Source organism: Sinocyclocheilus rhinocerous, unplaced genomic scaffold, assembly GCF_001515625.1.
Source record: "Sinocyclocheilus rhinocerous isolate Xijiao unplaced genomic scaffold, SAMN03320098_v1.1 scaffold1679, whole genome shotgun sequence".
In the NCBI taxonomy this organism is placed as follows: domain Eukaryota; kingdom Metazoa; phylum Chordata; class Actinopteri; order Cypriniformes; family Cyprinidae; genus Sinocyclocheilus; species Sinocyclocheilus rhinocerous.
Genome location: NW_015649661.1, coordinates 90,638 through 105,408, shown reverse-complemented (window position 1 = coordinate 105,408; position 14,771 = coordinate 90,638). Strand labels below are relative to the sequence as shown.

The 14,771-nt window shown below is 37.6% G+C and overlaps 3 protein-coding genes across 6 annotated transcripts in view; 1 reads left to right on the top strand and 2 right to left on the bottom strand.

The window, feature by feature from the left end:
* Positions 1 to 3,609, bottom strand: part of LOC107710952 (headcase protein homolog) — an 8,121-nt gene extending 4,512 nt beyond the window's left edge. The window contains exons 1-2 of the mRNA XM_016515851.1: positions 3,207 to 3,609; positions 508 to 1,620 (exon numbers count right to left, since the gene is read on the bottom strand). Coding sequence (XP_016371337.1) covers positions 508 to 1,620; positions 3,207 to 3,363 — 1,270 coding nt within the window. The 5' untranslated portion in view covers positions 3,364 to 3,609. The remainder of the gene's footprint in view (positions 1 to 507; positions 1,621 to 3,206) is intronic.
* Positions 3,610 to 4,136: 527 nt separating this feature from the next.
* On the bottom strand, positions 4,137 to 9,106 carry LOC107710954 (costars family protein ABRACL). 4 transcript variants are annotated; one of them, XM_016515857.1, is made up of 4 exons: positions 6,813 to 6,905; positions 5,930 to 5,999; positions 5,132 to 5,341; positions 4,137 to 5,006 (listed from the first exon to the last, which is right to left on the bottom strand). In XM_016515857.1, exons 2-3 carry the CDS (start codon positions 5,988 to 5,990, stop codon positions 5,157 to 5,159), a joined length of 246 nt encoding a protein of 81 aa, XP_016371343.1. In that variant the 5' UTR covers positions 5,991 to 5,999; positions 6,813 to 6,905; the 3' UTR covers positions 4,137 to 5,006; positions 5,132 to 5,156. The 4 variants fall into 4 exon arrangements, with proteins under 4 accessions (XP_016371343.1, XP_016371341.1, XP_016371342.1 ...); XM_016515855.1 differs by lacking the exon at positions 6,813 to 6,905 and adding an exon at positions 9,057 to 9,106 and having other exon boundaries at positions 4,143 to 5,341; XM_016515856.1 differs by lacking the exon at positions 6,813 to 6,905 and adding an exon at positions 6,208 to 6,226 and having other exon boundaries at positions 4,143 to 5,341.
* LOC107710953 (mitochondrial uncoupling protein 4-like) lies at positions 5,986 to 13,126 on the top strand. The gene is made up of 10 exons (XM_016515852.1): positions 5,986 to 6,123; positions 10,573 to 10,679; positions 10,836 to 11,024; positions 11,164 to 11,248; positions 11,326 to 11,448; positions 12,165 to 12,277; positions 12,363 to 12,447; positions 12,527 to 12,619; positions 12,710 to 12,812; positions 12,894 to 13,126. Exons 2-10 carry the CDS (start codon positions 10,595 to 10,597, stop codon positions 12,963 to 12,965), a joined length of 948 nt encoding a protein of 315 aa, XP_016371338.1. The 5' UTR covers positions 5,986 to 6,123; positions 10,573 to 10,594; the 3' UTR covers positions 12,966 to 13,126.
* The last annotated feature ends 1,645 nt before the right edge of the window (positions 13,127 to 14,771 follow it).

Sequence of the window (14,771 nt, the reverse complement as noted above, 5' to 3'; positions counted from 1 at the left end):
GTTTCGGACTGTGTTTGCCCCTCGCCTGGACTATTGCTCACGTTTACAGATTACCTCTCTTGTCAAGCCCTCTGGATAAAGTTCGCTGTCGGCTGACTCAAGCCCGTTTTGGATTGCTCTTTTGTCTTGCCTGTGCCATACCTGTTTGCTGTTGTTCGACCCTGCCTGTGTTTTTTGACCATGTTTATTAATAAAAGCTTGCATATGGAGCCGCACGCCTCTCGTCTCGTCGGCTCCGTTACAACAACAATGTTCAAACTTAAAATAATTCAAGAAGTTTGCATTAACTGAAACTTGTTTAAATTAATGAAAATTTAATTTAAACCGAACTTAAGTTCAAATTAACTCTGTAAAACTGGTGAGCTGAGAAATTTTATGGGACACTATTGTAGCAATTTATGGGACACTGATATAAAATAACACTTTCCACACTAATATTTAATAAAAAAAATATGAGAAGTAAATGAGAAACAGCTCATTTTGAGTGCGAATAGTGAATTCGCTCACCTTGTAAATGGCAAGGTACATCATACTCAATTTCATCATGGCGTGAAGGGCTCAGGAACAGCGTTCCATCCACTAAAGGGAACTGCTCAAAGATGGGCAGGGTGTGATGGCAGAGGGCACAGTTCACCACATTGCAGTGACTCGCACTAAGCGCAGAGAGGATGAACTTCCTGAGATCCTCTCCCTGCCCGGCCTGGGCATCGTCCTCCATTCGCACATGATAGGTGTTAAGCTTGTGGCGGGGAACGTGCGTGAGCAGCTCAGAAAGATCCAGCCTCCTTAAGAACTGCACAGGGTTGTCTCCGGGAGAAAGCCGAGGGAGGCACATGTTAGTGGCTCCCTGCTCAAGTTGAGCCCCGCCACGTGCCACCCCACCTCCGGACAGCAAATGCTTCCTGTGGCCTTCCGTATGAACAGCGTTCTTAAGAAACTCACCCAGGTGCCTCGAACTCCGCGGGCCACTGAGGGACTGGGGGAAGAAGAAGGAGAAGCCTGGAGGAGGGGACTGGGTGGGGGATTCGCAAGGGGAGCGGAGCCCGTGGGAAACCCCGCCGACGGCATTGGGAGGACCAGCCTGACATCTCTCCTGAGAGTTCTGCCAATCTGCTGATTGCCTGTGAGACAGTTCCTGACTGGAGCCACGGTGCGCTAGCTTATGGCTTGCAGATGATTTCCCTTTCTTAGGCTCATCGGCAGCTTCCGGACCACCTCCGCCACAAGCGCCACCTCCGGAGGCAGAACAGCTGGGCTTCCCGCTCCCTTTCTCCGGCAACTTTTTCTTGCGCTCATCCTGCATGCGTTTCACCTGGTACCAGTCCGTGTCTTTTTTCAGGTGTCCCTGGCCACAGTGGCAGGAGCAGAAACGGAAGGCCAGATCGTAGCCCTTTTTGGTCCACATGTTCTGTCGGCACTGCTTCTCGTTCCAGCTGCGGGCCCGGCCGATGCAGTTGAACTGTACCAGGATGCTGCTCTCCCACTCATAGAAGCACTGCAGGTGCATCCAATTGCCGTAAGGGCAGAGTTCACTGTTGCACACCACACGCTGGTAGTCGTCCTTCTCAAGGTCAATGGGACGGCCCAGACTGCACACTAATGGGGTGGCACATGGGGCCTCTGCCAAACACAGTGAAGATTATTAATTTAGGTTTAATGCAATGCAATAGCTCACCTAAAAATGAAAATGATTTCATTTACTCACCCTCATATCGTTCCAAACCAGTATGACTTTCTTTATTCAGTGGAAAAGAAAAAGAGATGTTAAAGTGATTCACTTTCATTGTAGGTAAAAAGAAGATGCAATGAAAGTGAATGGTGACTTAGGCTGTTATTTTGCCTAATATCTTCTTTTGTGTCCCAGGAAAAAAATATGAGCTTGGAACAACATGAGCGTGAGGATTTATATTTCTGGGTTCCTATATGTTAAAATATCTGTAATGCAGTTTACAATGCCTTATATTATAAAAAATATATATATATTGTTATTTTACATGGGGTAAATGTTTTGTACGCTAATGTAAAAAATAATGACTGAATTAATAAATCAACCCAAAAAACATTTTAATAAAAGCAAACCTTCACCAAATTCATGAACGGACATCTATTTATAGACTGTGTGATTTAATCAGCTTCACTGGCAGTATGTTCAATGTCAGTACATTCAATACATCACTTCTATTTATGATAACTCTGTGGGTGCGAATCCCACTCAAATAGAACAAATATTACGCAACACTGCTATGAATGAAGTCTGAATGTGTGTCTCATGAGAGACAGAGAAAGACAATTATACAACAGAACTTCATTCCTCAAATTTGATTGGACAGCGCTGCTTTTTCTTTTTAAATTCTGTTTGTTCACTACCTTTCAATCCAGACTATGTAAAGTATGGAGTGACAGAACTGTGTCAATGTGTTTTCTCTGGTGAATGGAAGCAAAGTTGTATAAATTCGGCTACAGCAACAAACATGCTTCTGTTTACTCAATAATGGCTCTGACTGGGTTTCTCTCACAAGTTAAAATGAAAACATGGAGTGGAGTCAGGTGATTAAAGCACGTTTTGAACGCATTTAGGAACAGCCCTGTAGCTAGGCTCCATTCATAAAAGCGGTTCCAGTCCAGATTGCAGCATATGCATCACTTAATAACCTGCAAAAAGTTTTCTTAACTATTTTTTGTTCATACAATTTGCCTAAAATCTATTTGCTATCTGTCAATAAATAGTAATAAAAAATAATAAAATAAACATCATGCTGTAGTACTGAATATAAAAGGGCCGTGATATTCAACAGCCCTTGCTGTAAGTATTTCATTATTCATAACTGCCACTCAAAGATAGATACCACCTCCATTATCTCAAGAGCCAACGCGATTCTATGCATTTTTAAACACTCTTAACTGCACATCATTAGGGTGATATGACCTGCCATTACACAACATATACACAACACTGATTCCCCAAGTCGCACGCAACTCTATTCCAAGTGCATCTTCCCTTGAACAAGGCCTAAGCAACCACCTTGTGCAGGACGATAAGTGAAAACACGGAAAGCTCCAGGCAATGTCGTAACAATTCTGATGGAGATGACACGCGCACAAAACAAGTTGCTGCAAGCGAGGGAACATTAAAAGGAAGGTAACGCGCACGCACGTTTAGAGAAACGTACCATTTGGTAGAACATTCACTGAAGTGACGTTCTTACCACTTCTATTGTCGCTCGGCGGACCCGCTGTCGCTCCGATCAACACCGAGGCAGTTCCTCCTGTAACCGCAGACGCAGAGGCTCCATTTTCTTGCTCGTCCCCGCTACTGTTCGTGCGTTTATTTCTCTTCCCCTTGTTGCTTTTTTGGTTGGGCATAATGGTGTGCTCAGTATGAATGCAGCCTGTCAGCGACAGCCACCGAGCATTTCTGCAGATATCATGTCGAGGGTGCTTGGCGAATTCACTGCGAATTGTAATGCACGGGGGATGCAGATGTTACAGTTCGATCATCATCATCCTCCAGATGTGTGCAGGCAATCTTGACAGCAGAGGTACACCATGAAGAAGGCGAGTCCCTCTCTTGTTTTGATTCATGCTCTGAAGAGAGAATGTTCCTCTGGCCCCGCCTCCATCTCTGATCCAGACCCAGACCCAGAGCTGTTATTAATAGCACAGACCTAAGAGGGAGTCCCGAGCAAATAATCGACACGCTGCTAAAATTATTAAAGTCATAAATGCTTTGCCATATATGGCTTTACAAGTGATAAACATACTTTTTGGGTTGTTATCTAACGAGATAAAACCTTATGTTTGCTGTTCGACATGATATTCTTAAAAATCAAGGGTCTAATTAGAACCTAAAATGTTTTTTCCAGCTAAATTTCATTGGAGAACATTTTTTACATTAGAGAACCATTTGTGTGCTTTAAAGAACCCAGAAATGGTTCTTCACAACTGTATCACCTGGAACCTTGTAAGTTATACTAAAGAAGAACTCTATCCAGTCATTTTAGGTGCAAATGCCTTTCAAAAATTAAAAATCAAATCGCTAAATGTCCATTTTAACTAGGCTCATTCATTCAAAGATAAAAAGTCAGAAATGTGAAATACAAGTCTTAACTCCAGTTCATGCATTTATATGACAAGAGTTTATTGCACTTTAAAATAAACTGTCTCCAGCCATTTGAGAAGCAGATGAACCATCATAAGACTAAGGCAGCAACATAGAAATCCAAATACACACTAAGGTTAAAGTCAGTTTTAAATGTTCGTACATTTATCTTTAAAAAAGAAAATTAAAAACATTTTCCAAGTTTATTCTGCAGTCATTCTGGCATAATCCTCATAATGACCGAGTAGAAATTTATAAACACACTCCCCTCTATTTAATTGATTTCATTGATTTATTTCCTATTGCCAGTCATGCTAAGGTCTTCCCGAGCTTGAAATGACACAAACTGCACCATTGGGAGTCCTGTAACATTATACATAAATAACAAGAACAGCACAAGTACAATGTGGAGATGTTTTTGCAAGAGCTTTATAAAACAGAATATCACACTGAGCAGTTCTGATGATTTGTTGAACTTGGTTGTTTTTTTTAAACATTTAATTCCAGAAAATCATACAGCAGACAAATGCTACCATTTATGTTTCTCAGCATTTGAGATATAATGGCACAGATAACTTCATTGACTATGCCTGAAATTAATCATCTCACAGTAATGGCACTGCAAAGAAACAACCTCATGATTACTGTAGACAGCAATTATGCAGTCTACAATCAATACAGTCAGAATAGGACATCAGAGGTACAGTATAACCTGTAAAATTGATATTAACCCGTGTGGATATTCATTTCAAATAGGTTGAAAACAGTGTTTGATGAATTTATTCAGTTCCAGAAAACCAGTAACATGATCATGCACACTATAACTGTTATGATATTTTAATGATATGGCTGTTGAGGTGTTTGAACAGGGAAGATTGCTACTTTTCAAGAACTGCAGATCACTCCCCTGAGAGAGAGAAAAAGTTGCTGTATAAAAATATTCCAATCCAGTATACAAAAATGTTAGATTCAAGTATATTTCCATATCAAAATGTAGCAATGACATGTCAAAAACACATTTGCACTTTTTACTTGAGTTTATAGAAGACTGTTAAATTCAGTCCTGCAGTAATATGACATCAACGTTGTCGTGAACTCCTTGCAGTAAGAGCTCCCCTTCGAACGCGATGAGCTTCTTTCGCTTGGCCGCTTTCAGCGTTCCGACCAGAGCTTCAAAGAGGTTGGCGCACTGGTCATCATTAAACAAGACTCCAAATTTGACGCTGATCTTCCCATCTGCGTCTGTGAGACAGTGAGAGTGGTCAAGGCTCACTCTAAATCATTCGTTAACAACCCTGAACGTATCCAATTAACATTTATGTACTTAATAAAGCACTAAAACAACATAGAATCAGTGTTAGCAAATCTCAAAAGATCTCATAGAGAGCCAAATACCACAATGACACCTGCATTTGTATGTCAACTAATAGAAACTAAATGACTAAAGACTGGAGTTGTGACTGCTGAAAATTCAGCTTTGCCATCGCAGGAATAAATTACAGTTTAAAATCTATTAAACTAGAAAACAGTTATTTTAAATTTGAATAATATTTACAATAATTTGATCAAATAAATGCAGCCTTGGTGAGAATAAAATACTTCTTTCAAAAACATTGAAAAAAAAAAATCTTAATTAGTGTATAAGATGCTCTTTGACATTAATAGAAAAGCAGATCATACCATACCATATAATTTTCGATTCAACATTTCACTCAAATTTTAATATAATAATTTGGAATAGGGAAAACAGGTAAAAAGAAGCATTTTCACTCGTGGTCTCAGACTTTATCCCTTAACAATGATGTTGATCAAAAACAGCACAAGACTTACTTTTACTGCCCAATCGACGAATCTCATCAACGAGCAGTGTAACTTCATGTTCCACATTCATTTTTTGTCACTGAAAGTATACATGCATGTTAATATTTTAACTTAGTCTATTTTACTGTATTCAGTCATAGAAAGACTTTAGGATATACTGAGATTCCTAAAGTCTATCTTTGGGTCATGCAATGCTGATTAAGGTTTGAATATGTAAACATTTTACTCAAAAACTGCAACTGGAGTATTAAATAATAGTTCGTTTAAAGCGTCCTAAGCATTCTTACGTGGATTACAACAATAAGCACGTGCTGAATAATAAATCGCTAAACTGATTTAGATATTCATTCTTTACACGCTTCATTTAGCGCCCTCTCTGGATGAGTTGAGAATTGCAACGCCGCACCCCACCGGTTTATTGTAGGCTGACCATATAAAGATTATAACTACTTATCATCTTGAATTTTGATTGAGAAAATAATACGTGTGGCCTGCATGCCATACCGTTGGTTAAACATAATGAGGCATAATTAGTAAAAGTCTGCACGGCTTTCATGGAGCACGAGGATTATCATTTGATCAAGCAATGCGGAAGTACTAATCTGTACACTGAAAGTGAAAGAAATGTGTGAAAAATTGCATTTAAGCACATTGTGAATCACACATAATTTGAATTCTATCACCACACAGATTGAATTCCCTAAAGTATAAATAAATAAATAAACAAACAAACACTTTTTGTGCGTAAAACCATTCACACCGCATCAAAGAGGCTTGCATACAGATTCTGGATTATTAAACCATAACTCCACTGGGAAAAAACATGTATTCGGATAAATAATTCATTAACATCAAAAATATTACAAAGCAGATATATGTTCAACATACTTACCTTTGTGGTGGTTTCGTGCCGCCGCTCTGCTGACTATAGGCTGATTGCAATGAGAAAGCACTACCATAGATGGCTTTGTGTGTGTGACGTCACGTTAAACTTCCCTCTTTAGATTAAAACTAGTTACAAAGTAATTTGTTAACCTAAAGTGAATTTTTGGATACATTTGTAATGGCAGAGGCCCTAATACTATGCCGCTGAGTGATGGCATATCTAAAAAAAAAAGATAATTTATAAGAGTTCCTGGACAATTGATGCTACATGTGTAAAAGATACTGACATTAAAAGTAGACATAACAGATTAAACAGCTGCTTTAATCGACATCTGTAATTCTAATAATGTAGGCCTAACTCTTTGTTCTATAGCTTGTTTTGACAATTCAAATAAACTATAACCTCTGCAAATTGTATTAAAATTGTATTATTATACGTTTGTTGAGTAAATAATAGCCTACAAGTAATACTAATTTATTATTTTAATATAATCGATATTTACTGCAACATTCCATGAAAATGCTGTCATCCATAAATGTTGGAACTATATATGAAATTTCATTTGCAAGACACCAGATGGCAGTAAACAGTAATTTATTATTGATTACTGCTATTTTTTTTTTATTAATGCTCAAAAACAGCAATACAAATATCAACAAATAAAAATGATAGACAATAAAAAAGAAAAAGAAAAATGGGGTGTTTAATACATTGCAAACTGAAAATACACAATTTGAGACATTTCATTAAAGATAGGAATGGAGTTACAAACAGATATTAAAGTTTTTCAAGCTTTTCTTAGACAATTGGATCAGGTATTGCTCAAATTCTCTCATGAAAACAAAAAAGAGAGGTCTGGAGTTTGAATATTTGCATCTGTGAATGTGGAATTTTGCAAGCAGCAAAATCAGATTCACTACATAAAACTATTTTTCTGATTACTACTATTACGGTGATGTTTGGTTTGCAGCCAACAAGCTAACTAAATTATTTTTGTGCATTGGACAATTCAACGTTAATATAATATTGATAGGACTATATATGAAATTGTAAAAAAGATAGATAGATAGATAGATAGATGGATAGATAGATAGATAGATAGATAGATAGATAGATAGAAAGTAGTGATGACCGGTTCGCGAACGAATCGTTCAATTTAACCGGTTCTTCTTAGTGAACCGGTTGAACCAGTTCACCAAATCGGACTGAATCGTTTGAAACGGTTCGCGTCTCCAGGTAGCATTAATCCACAATTTACTTAAGTTATTTACTTTTTTAACGTGGCTGACACTCCCTCCGAGTCGAAATAAACCAATATCCAGGAGTAATTAATTTACTCAAACAGTACACTGACTGAACTGCTGTGAAGAGAGAACTGAAGATGAACACGAGCAGAGCAGCATGTGTGCAGCGAGCCGGATAACGAACGTACACACCCACTGCTGGAGCGGTTCTCGTTCTCGAGTCAAGAACCGGTTGCATCGGTTTTCGGACCACCAGTACACTGAACCGAGAACCGTTTCTTTCGGACACGTCCGATTTGAGAACCGGTGAGCTGATGATACTGCGCATGCGTGATTCAGCGACAGCGTGTGTGATCTGTGTTATCCAAGTATTTTGTTAAACATCAGAAAGTGTGATAATATAAATATATTTTATTTTACTTTTTTAAAAAAGATGAATGTATCTAATCTGTGTACTTTGTTCAGTTGAAGATTCTGTTAGGTTATAGGCCAAAGGGGGTTGTCAGGGAAGTTGGACCATAATTAAGACTCTATGTTTAATAGGAATAAGGGATGATTTACGAAATACCTGTACTGTAATTATAGTTAACGATGACACATTCACAAATTGAGTATGCCATACCGTTGGTTAAACATAATGAGGCATAATTAGTAAAAGTCTGCACGGCTTTCATGGAGCACGAGGATTATCATTTGAGCAAGCAATGCGGAAGTACTAATCTGTACACTGAAAGTGAAAGAAATGTGTGAAAAATTGCATTTAAGCACATTGTGAATCACACATAATTTGAATTCTATCACCACACAGATTGAATTCCCTAAAGTATAAATAAATAAACAAACAAACACTTTTTGTGCGTAAAACCATTCACACCGCATCAAAGAGGCTTGCATACAGATTCTGGATTATTAAACCATAACTCCACTGGGAAAAAACATGTATTCGGATAAATAATTCATTAACATCAAAAATATTACAAAGCAGATATATGTTCAACATACTTACCTTTGTGGTGGTTTCGTGCCGCCGCTCTGCTGACTATAGGCTGATTGCAATGAGAAAGCACTACCATAGATGGCTTTGTGTGTGTGACGTCACGTTAAACTTCCCTCTTTAGATTAAAACTAGTTACAAAGTAATTTGTTAACCTAAAGTGAATTTTTGGATACATTTGTAATGGCAGAGGCCCTAATACTATGCCGCTGAGTGATGGCATATCTAAAAAAAAAAGATAATTTATAAGAGTTCCTGGACAATTGATGCTACATGTGTAAAAGATACTGACATTAAAAGTAGACATAACAGATTAAACAGCTGCTTTAATCGACATCTGTAATTCTAATAATGTAGGCCTAACTCTTTGTTCTATAGCTTGTTTTGACAATTCAAATAAACTATAACCTCTGCAAATTGTATTAAAATTGTATTATTATACGTTTGTTGAGTAAATAATAGCCTACAAGTAATACTAATTTATTATTTTAATATAATCGATATTTACTGCAACATTCCATGAAAATGCTGTCATCCATAAATGTTGGAACTATATATGAAATTTCATTTGCAAGACACCAGATGGCAGTAAACAGTAATTTATTATTGATTACTGCTATTTTTTTTTTATTAATGCTCAAAAACAGCAATACAAATATCAACAAATAAAAATGATAGACAATAAAAAAGAAAAAGAAAAATGGGGTGTTTAATACATTGCAAACTGAAAATACACAATTTGAGACATTTCATTAAAGATAGGAATGGAGTTACAAACAGATATTAAAGTTTTTCAAGCTTTTCTTAGACAATTGGATCAGGTATTGCTCAAATTCTCTCATGAAAACAAAAAAGAGAGGTCTGGAGTTTGAATATTTGCATCTGTGAATGTGGAATTTTGCAAGCAGCAAAATCAGATTCACTACATAAAACTATTTTTCTGATTACTACTATTACGGTGATGTTTGGTTTGCAGCCAACAAGCTAACTAAATTATTTTTGTGCATTGGACAATTCAACGTTAATATAATATTGATAGGACTATATATGAAATTGTAAAAAAGATAGATAGATAGATAGATAGATGGATAGTTTCAACCGGTTTATTGAATCGAACTGTCCGAAAGAACCGGTTCGCGGAAAAGAACCGAACTTCCCATCACTAATAGAAAGAAAGAATGCGAATGTGCTCTTTCTAGCTATTTAAACATTATTTCTCATGCCGCCGAAAAGCGCATGCGTACGAAAATGACGGTCTTAGGCAAGTTTAGTTGGTTTGTCGACGCCCCTTTGAAATGTGGGAAATGTGGTTTTTGGTGCCTGACGCTTCTTTTGTAGTCTACAACGTATTACGTAAGGGGGTCGATAACTACACCGACCAACCGGCATGGCTTTAAAAACACGGCTTCGCCTCTTATTAAAGGTCGTAGTCCCGTGTTATACAGTGTAAACACTTGAGCATACACTCCAGGCTCGTGGTTCTTTTGGGAAATCGTTTTAGAATTACATTCATAAATATTTTTTTCAGTGGGAATCAGAGGACACCTGCAATGTCTCCAGTACAAGAAAATTCGCGGTGGCCCCGAGTATCAAAGTTCACTCTGTCAGCAAGTGCTGCAACTGTTGCAGAATTAGGTAGCTACACATCCTTTCTAGCTTTTAAAAGAATACATTTAATTAAAAAAAAAAAGTTTCATATAAATCAATATCTACAATACAGTATATTTTAATAATAATTTGAGTGTACTTCTGTGTGTGTGTGTGTGTGTTTTTATACAATTTTTATTTTAGTCACATTTCCTCTGGACCTTACCAAAACCAGACTTCAGATACAGGGTGAAGGCGGTTCCCAACAGCATGGTGGAAATGTACAGCCTCCAAAATACAGGGGCATGCTGAGCACAGCTCTGGGTATAGTGCGAGAAGAGGGGCCCTTGAAATTGTGGCAAGGGGTCACACCAGCTATCTACAGACATATAGGTAAAATGTTAATTGCAATGAGCATTATTAACAAACTGTGTTATATGCATGTACAGAATAAAATCTTAATGCACTTGTCTGAATAATTCAATGCATGTATTTGAATCCCCTTCTGACCTTTGGAATTCCTCACTTTTAGTGTATTCAGGCGGCAGGATGTTAGCTTATGAACAGCTCAGGGAATCTGTCTTGGGAAGATCTGAAGATGGCGTTTTTCCAGTTTGGTGAGGGAAACATCTGTGAAATATGAAAATTAACGTCTAAATAGATGGGATCAGCATATGTTCTGTGATGTGTATAGGAAAGCAGTGATCGGCAGTATGATATCAGGTGCCTTGGGCCAGTTCATCGCTAGTCCAACAGATCTAGTGAAGGTTCAGATGCAAATGGAGGGCAGGCGCCGTCTAGAAGGGAAGCCGCCAAGGTGAGACTTAGGCTAAAAGGAATAGTTCACCCTAAAATTTTAATTTGCTGAAAATGTTCTCACCCTCAGGCCGTCCAAGATGTAGAAGAGTTTGTTTCTTCATCTGAAGAGATTTGGAGAAATTACATCACTTGCTCACCAATGGAGTGAATGGGTGCCGTCAGAATGAGCGCTGATAAAAACATCATAGTAATCCACACAACTCTAGTCAATCAATGAACATCTTGTTAGTGAAAAGCTGCGTTTATAAGAAACAAATACACCATTAAGGTGTTTTAAATCATCGCTTCTGGCCAAAATACGAGTCTATAATCCATAATAACAATTCCTCAGATGAAAAGGTCCATCCCCTGTTGTCCTATTACATCAAAATCTACTGAAATATTTGTTTAGCGATGTTCACAGGAGAAAGCAATATTATGGATAGAGGACTCATAGCGATGGTTTGAAGTTAAAAACGTCTTAATGATGAACTTGTTTATTACAAACATGCAGCTTGTGGTTTACTTACATAAATTGTGGATTTTTCTGGACTCTCCTTCTGACGGCACCCATTCACTGCAGAGGATATATTGGTGAGCAAGTGATGAAATGGTAAAATTCTCCAAATCTGTTCAGATAAAGAAACAAACTCATCTACATCTTGGATGGTCTGAGGGTGAGTAAATGTTTGGGTGAACGATTCCCTTAATTCATCCGTTTTTTTAAACTGACAGAGTACATGGGGTTTACCACGCATTTACGAAGATCGTAGCAGAGGGAGGAATACGAGGCCTTTGGGCTGGATGGGTTCCCAACGTTCAGAGAGCTGCACTGGTCAATTTAGGAGGTACAGTGGCCAAGACTTCTAGAGATCAGTTGTCAGCTGCCCTTTTGTTATACGTCAAATATTTTTCATTTTATTTCACATTTAGATCTCATGACATACGATACCGTAAAGCATTTTCTACTGAGAAACACCTCCATACCAGACAACAGCATTTGTCATGGATTGGCCAGGTGAAATTTTGCTATTCTACTAATGTTGCCACACATAATAATGTCATGTTCAACAGTTTGTTCCAAAACATTTTTACAGCATATGCTCAGGATTGGTTGCAGCTATTATGGGAACACCAGCTGATGTGGTGAAAACTAGAGTAATGAACCAGCCACGGGATTCAAATGGGAGGTTAGTTTCGTGTATTTTTCAAAGCTGATGTGTATTTAAGACAATGATTTAGTTTGTTATAATAACATATTTTTATGATTCTGTTTGCAGGGGTCTTCTCTACAAGTCTTCTACTGACTGTCTGGTTCAGTCGGTGAGAAAAGAAGGATTTTTTTCCCTCTATAAAGGATTTCTACCAACTTGGTTTAGAATGGTACTATGACTTTAAATATGACATGAGTTTATTTAAGTTTTATTGCTTGTGTTCCTATTCTAACTCCGTTTTTGTTCCCAGGCTCCCTGGTCTTTGACTTTCTGGCTTACATTTGAGCAAATGAGACGAGCAATGGGCATCAGCTCATTTTGAAGATTTTAAGAGTTGGACCTAGAATATTACTTTGTCCCTATAGTTTTTTGAGCTGAACATTCCGGTCCTCATTTTTTTTAGGTATGAATTTAGTTGTATGCAGGTACACACTGCAGGTTAAGTTGTTTGATCATTGTATGTCTTGGAAAAAATAAAATGGCACAGCAATCATTTATAAAAAAAAAAAAATATGACAGTTGTTGTTGTCTTCTTTTCACACATTTTTATGGTTTTAGTTTTACTTAACTATAATAAACCTGGATCTAATCAGTTGAAAAGTGGTCAAAACCGCTCTAAGTCTAGTCAAAAGACCAGCCTTGGCAACCAACTAAGACCAGAAAACCTTTGGCTTGTTTAGATGTTCTTCTGCAGGGAAGGCTGTGCTATGTGAACAAAGATTTATTAAAATATACTGTGTAAATATTTTGTGAGTAGCAAACTTTCTAATAAACCTGTCAAGAGAACAACGAATAGAGCAGTTTTTCTTACTACAGAGAAAAAAAGTTTGTGTATACAAAACTATATTACATAAAAGACTAAATTAATCTTTATTTTATGTCAGAATATTTCAGAAAACCTAGTGAGATAAAGGTAAAAACATCTTTATTGTTATATGCATTTAGAGTCCTCAAACAACCACTAGAGGGCATCCAGTCAAAAAAAATGTAGCAGAAAGGAAATGCACCCGGAACGTAAACATGAACCCGCTGGCTGTGTCATTTCCGCTCTGGCTATTTTCACATTCAATAAAATGACAATGCCGAGTAGTGGCTCCTCTCGGCGTTTAGTCCAGTATGTCATCGTCCGATCAGACCTGATACACACTTTGTCGTGGCCTTTAGGGGCGGTTATAACTCAAGCCTGTCACGCGGCCACTGCTGCCATTCATTTACACTACAGTGACCCTGATACTCAGGAATATCTGGCAGAACTGGACAGCATGCACAAAGTAGTGCTGCAGGTTAGTACTGCAATTACATCACATGCACCATGCGATTCTGTCCCTACAGTGCTGGATAGGATGGGTAGCATTATATAGTAATCTTTGATCTTTCTAATGGTTAACAAATACTAATAAAGCCATTAGCTGACTCACAAGTGACAAATTAGTGAATAATTGACAGATTTATTTTAATTAAATAAATATGCATGTACTCTTTTTTTTTTTTTTTTTTTTTTTTTATAGTTTTAAGCTTTAGTATTATTTTCCCCCACAGGCACCAGATGAGGCATCTCTCTCCGCTCTTTCCAGTACTCTACTAGAAAAAGACATTGCACATAAACTATGGATGGAGCAGCCAGAGAATATCCCCACATGTCTGGCATTGAAGCCCTACCCTAAAGAGACTGTGCAGCCATTTCTAAAAAAGCTTAAGCTTTTCAAATGAATTCTGTATGAATTGTACAATATAAACACAAAGATTGTTCAGAATGGAATGTGGCTAAATGAACCTGCTGGAACAGCCTTACCATCACATCTTTGGTTTTCATCCACATTTTGTCTTGTATCTTTGTGGCGAAATGTCACTCACTCAAGTGGTGTTAGTAATGTAAATTCTTTAATATCTGAAATAAAAACTGAATGTCTTTATTCTGCATTTTGGATAATACATTTCATCAGTGTCTACAATAGAATCTGAAATAATCCCAAATGTTTTTAAAATGTACTGATGACTCATTGGAAGGGCTTTTGAAATATGTATAATTGAACAAATTAATAGTTTAAACTAAGACTTATGATTTATGTGCTGGTGGGTTAGTAATTCTGGATTGGTTTGTTAAGGTTCATATGCGCGGTGTGAGAGT

Bases quoted from the DNA above. Each gene is read 5' to 3' on its own strand.
- LOC107710954 (XM_016515855.1), bottom strand. From the start codon at position 5,990: ATGAATGTGGAACATGAAGTTACACTGCTCGTTGATGAGATTCGTCGA. The intron at 5,342-5,929 runs GTAAGTCTTGTG...ACTGTCTCACAG, and splicing joins TCGTCGATTGGGCAGTAAAA to ACGCAGATGGGAAGATCAGC.
- LOC107710953 (XM_016515852.1), top strand. From the start codon at position 10,595: ATGTCTCCAGTACAAGAAAATTCGCGGTGGCCCCGAGTATCAAAGTTC. The intron at 11,249-11,325 runs GTGAGGGAAACA...TGATGTGTATAG, and splicing joins GATGGCGTTTTTCCAGTTTG to GAAAGCAGTGATCGGCAGTA. The intron at 12,278-12,362 runs GTACAGTGGCCA...TTTCACATTTAG, and splicing joins TGCACTGGTCAATTTAGGAG to ATCTCATGACATACGATACC.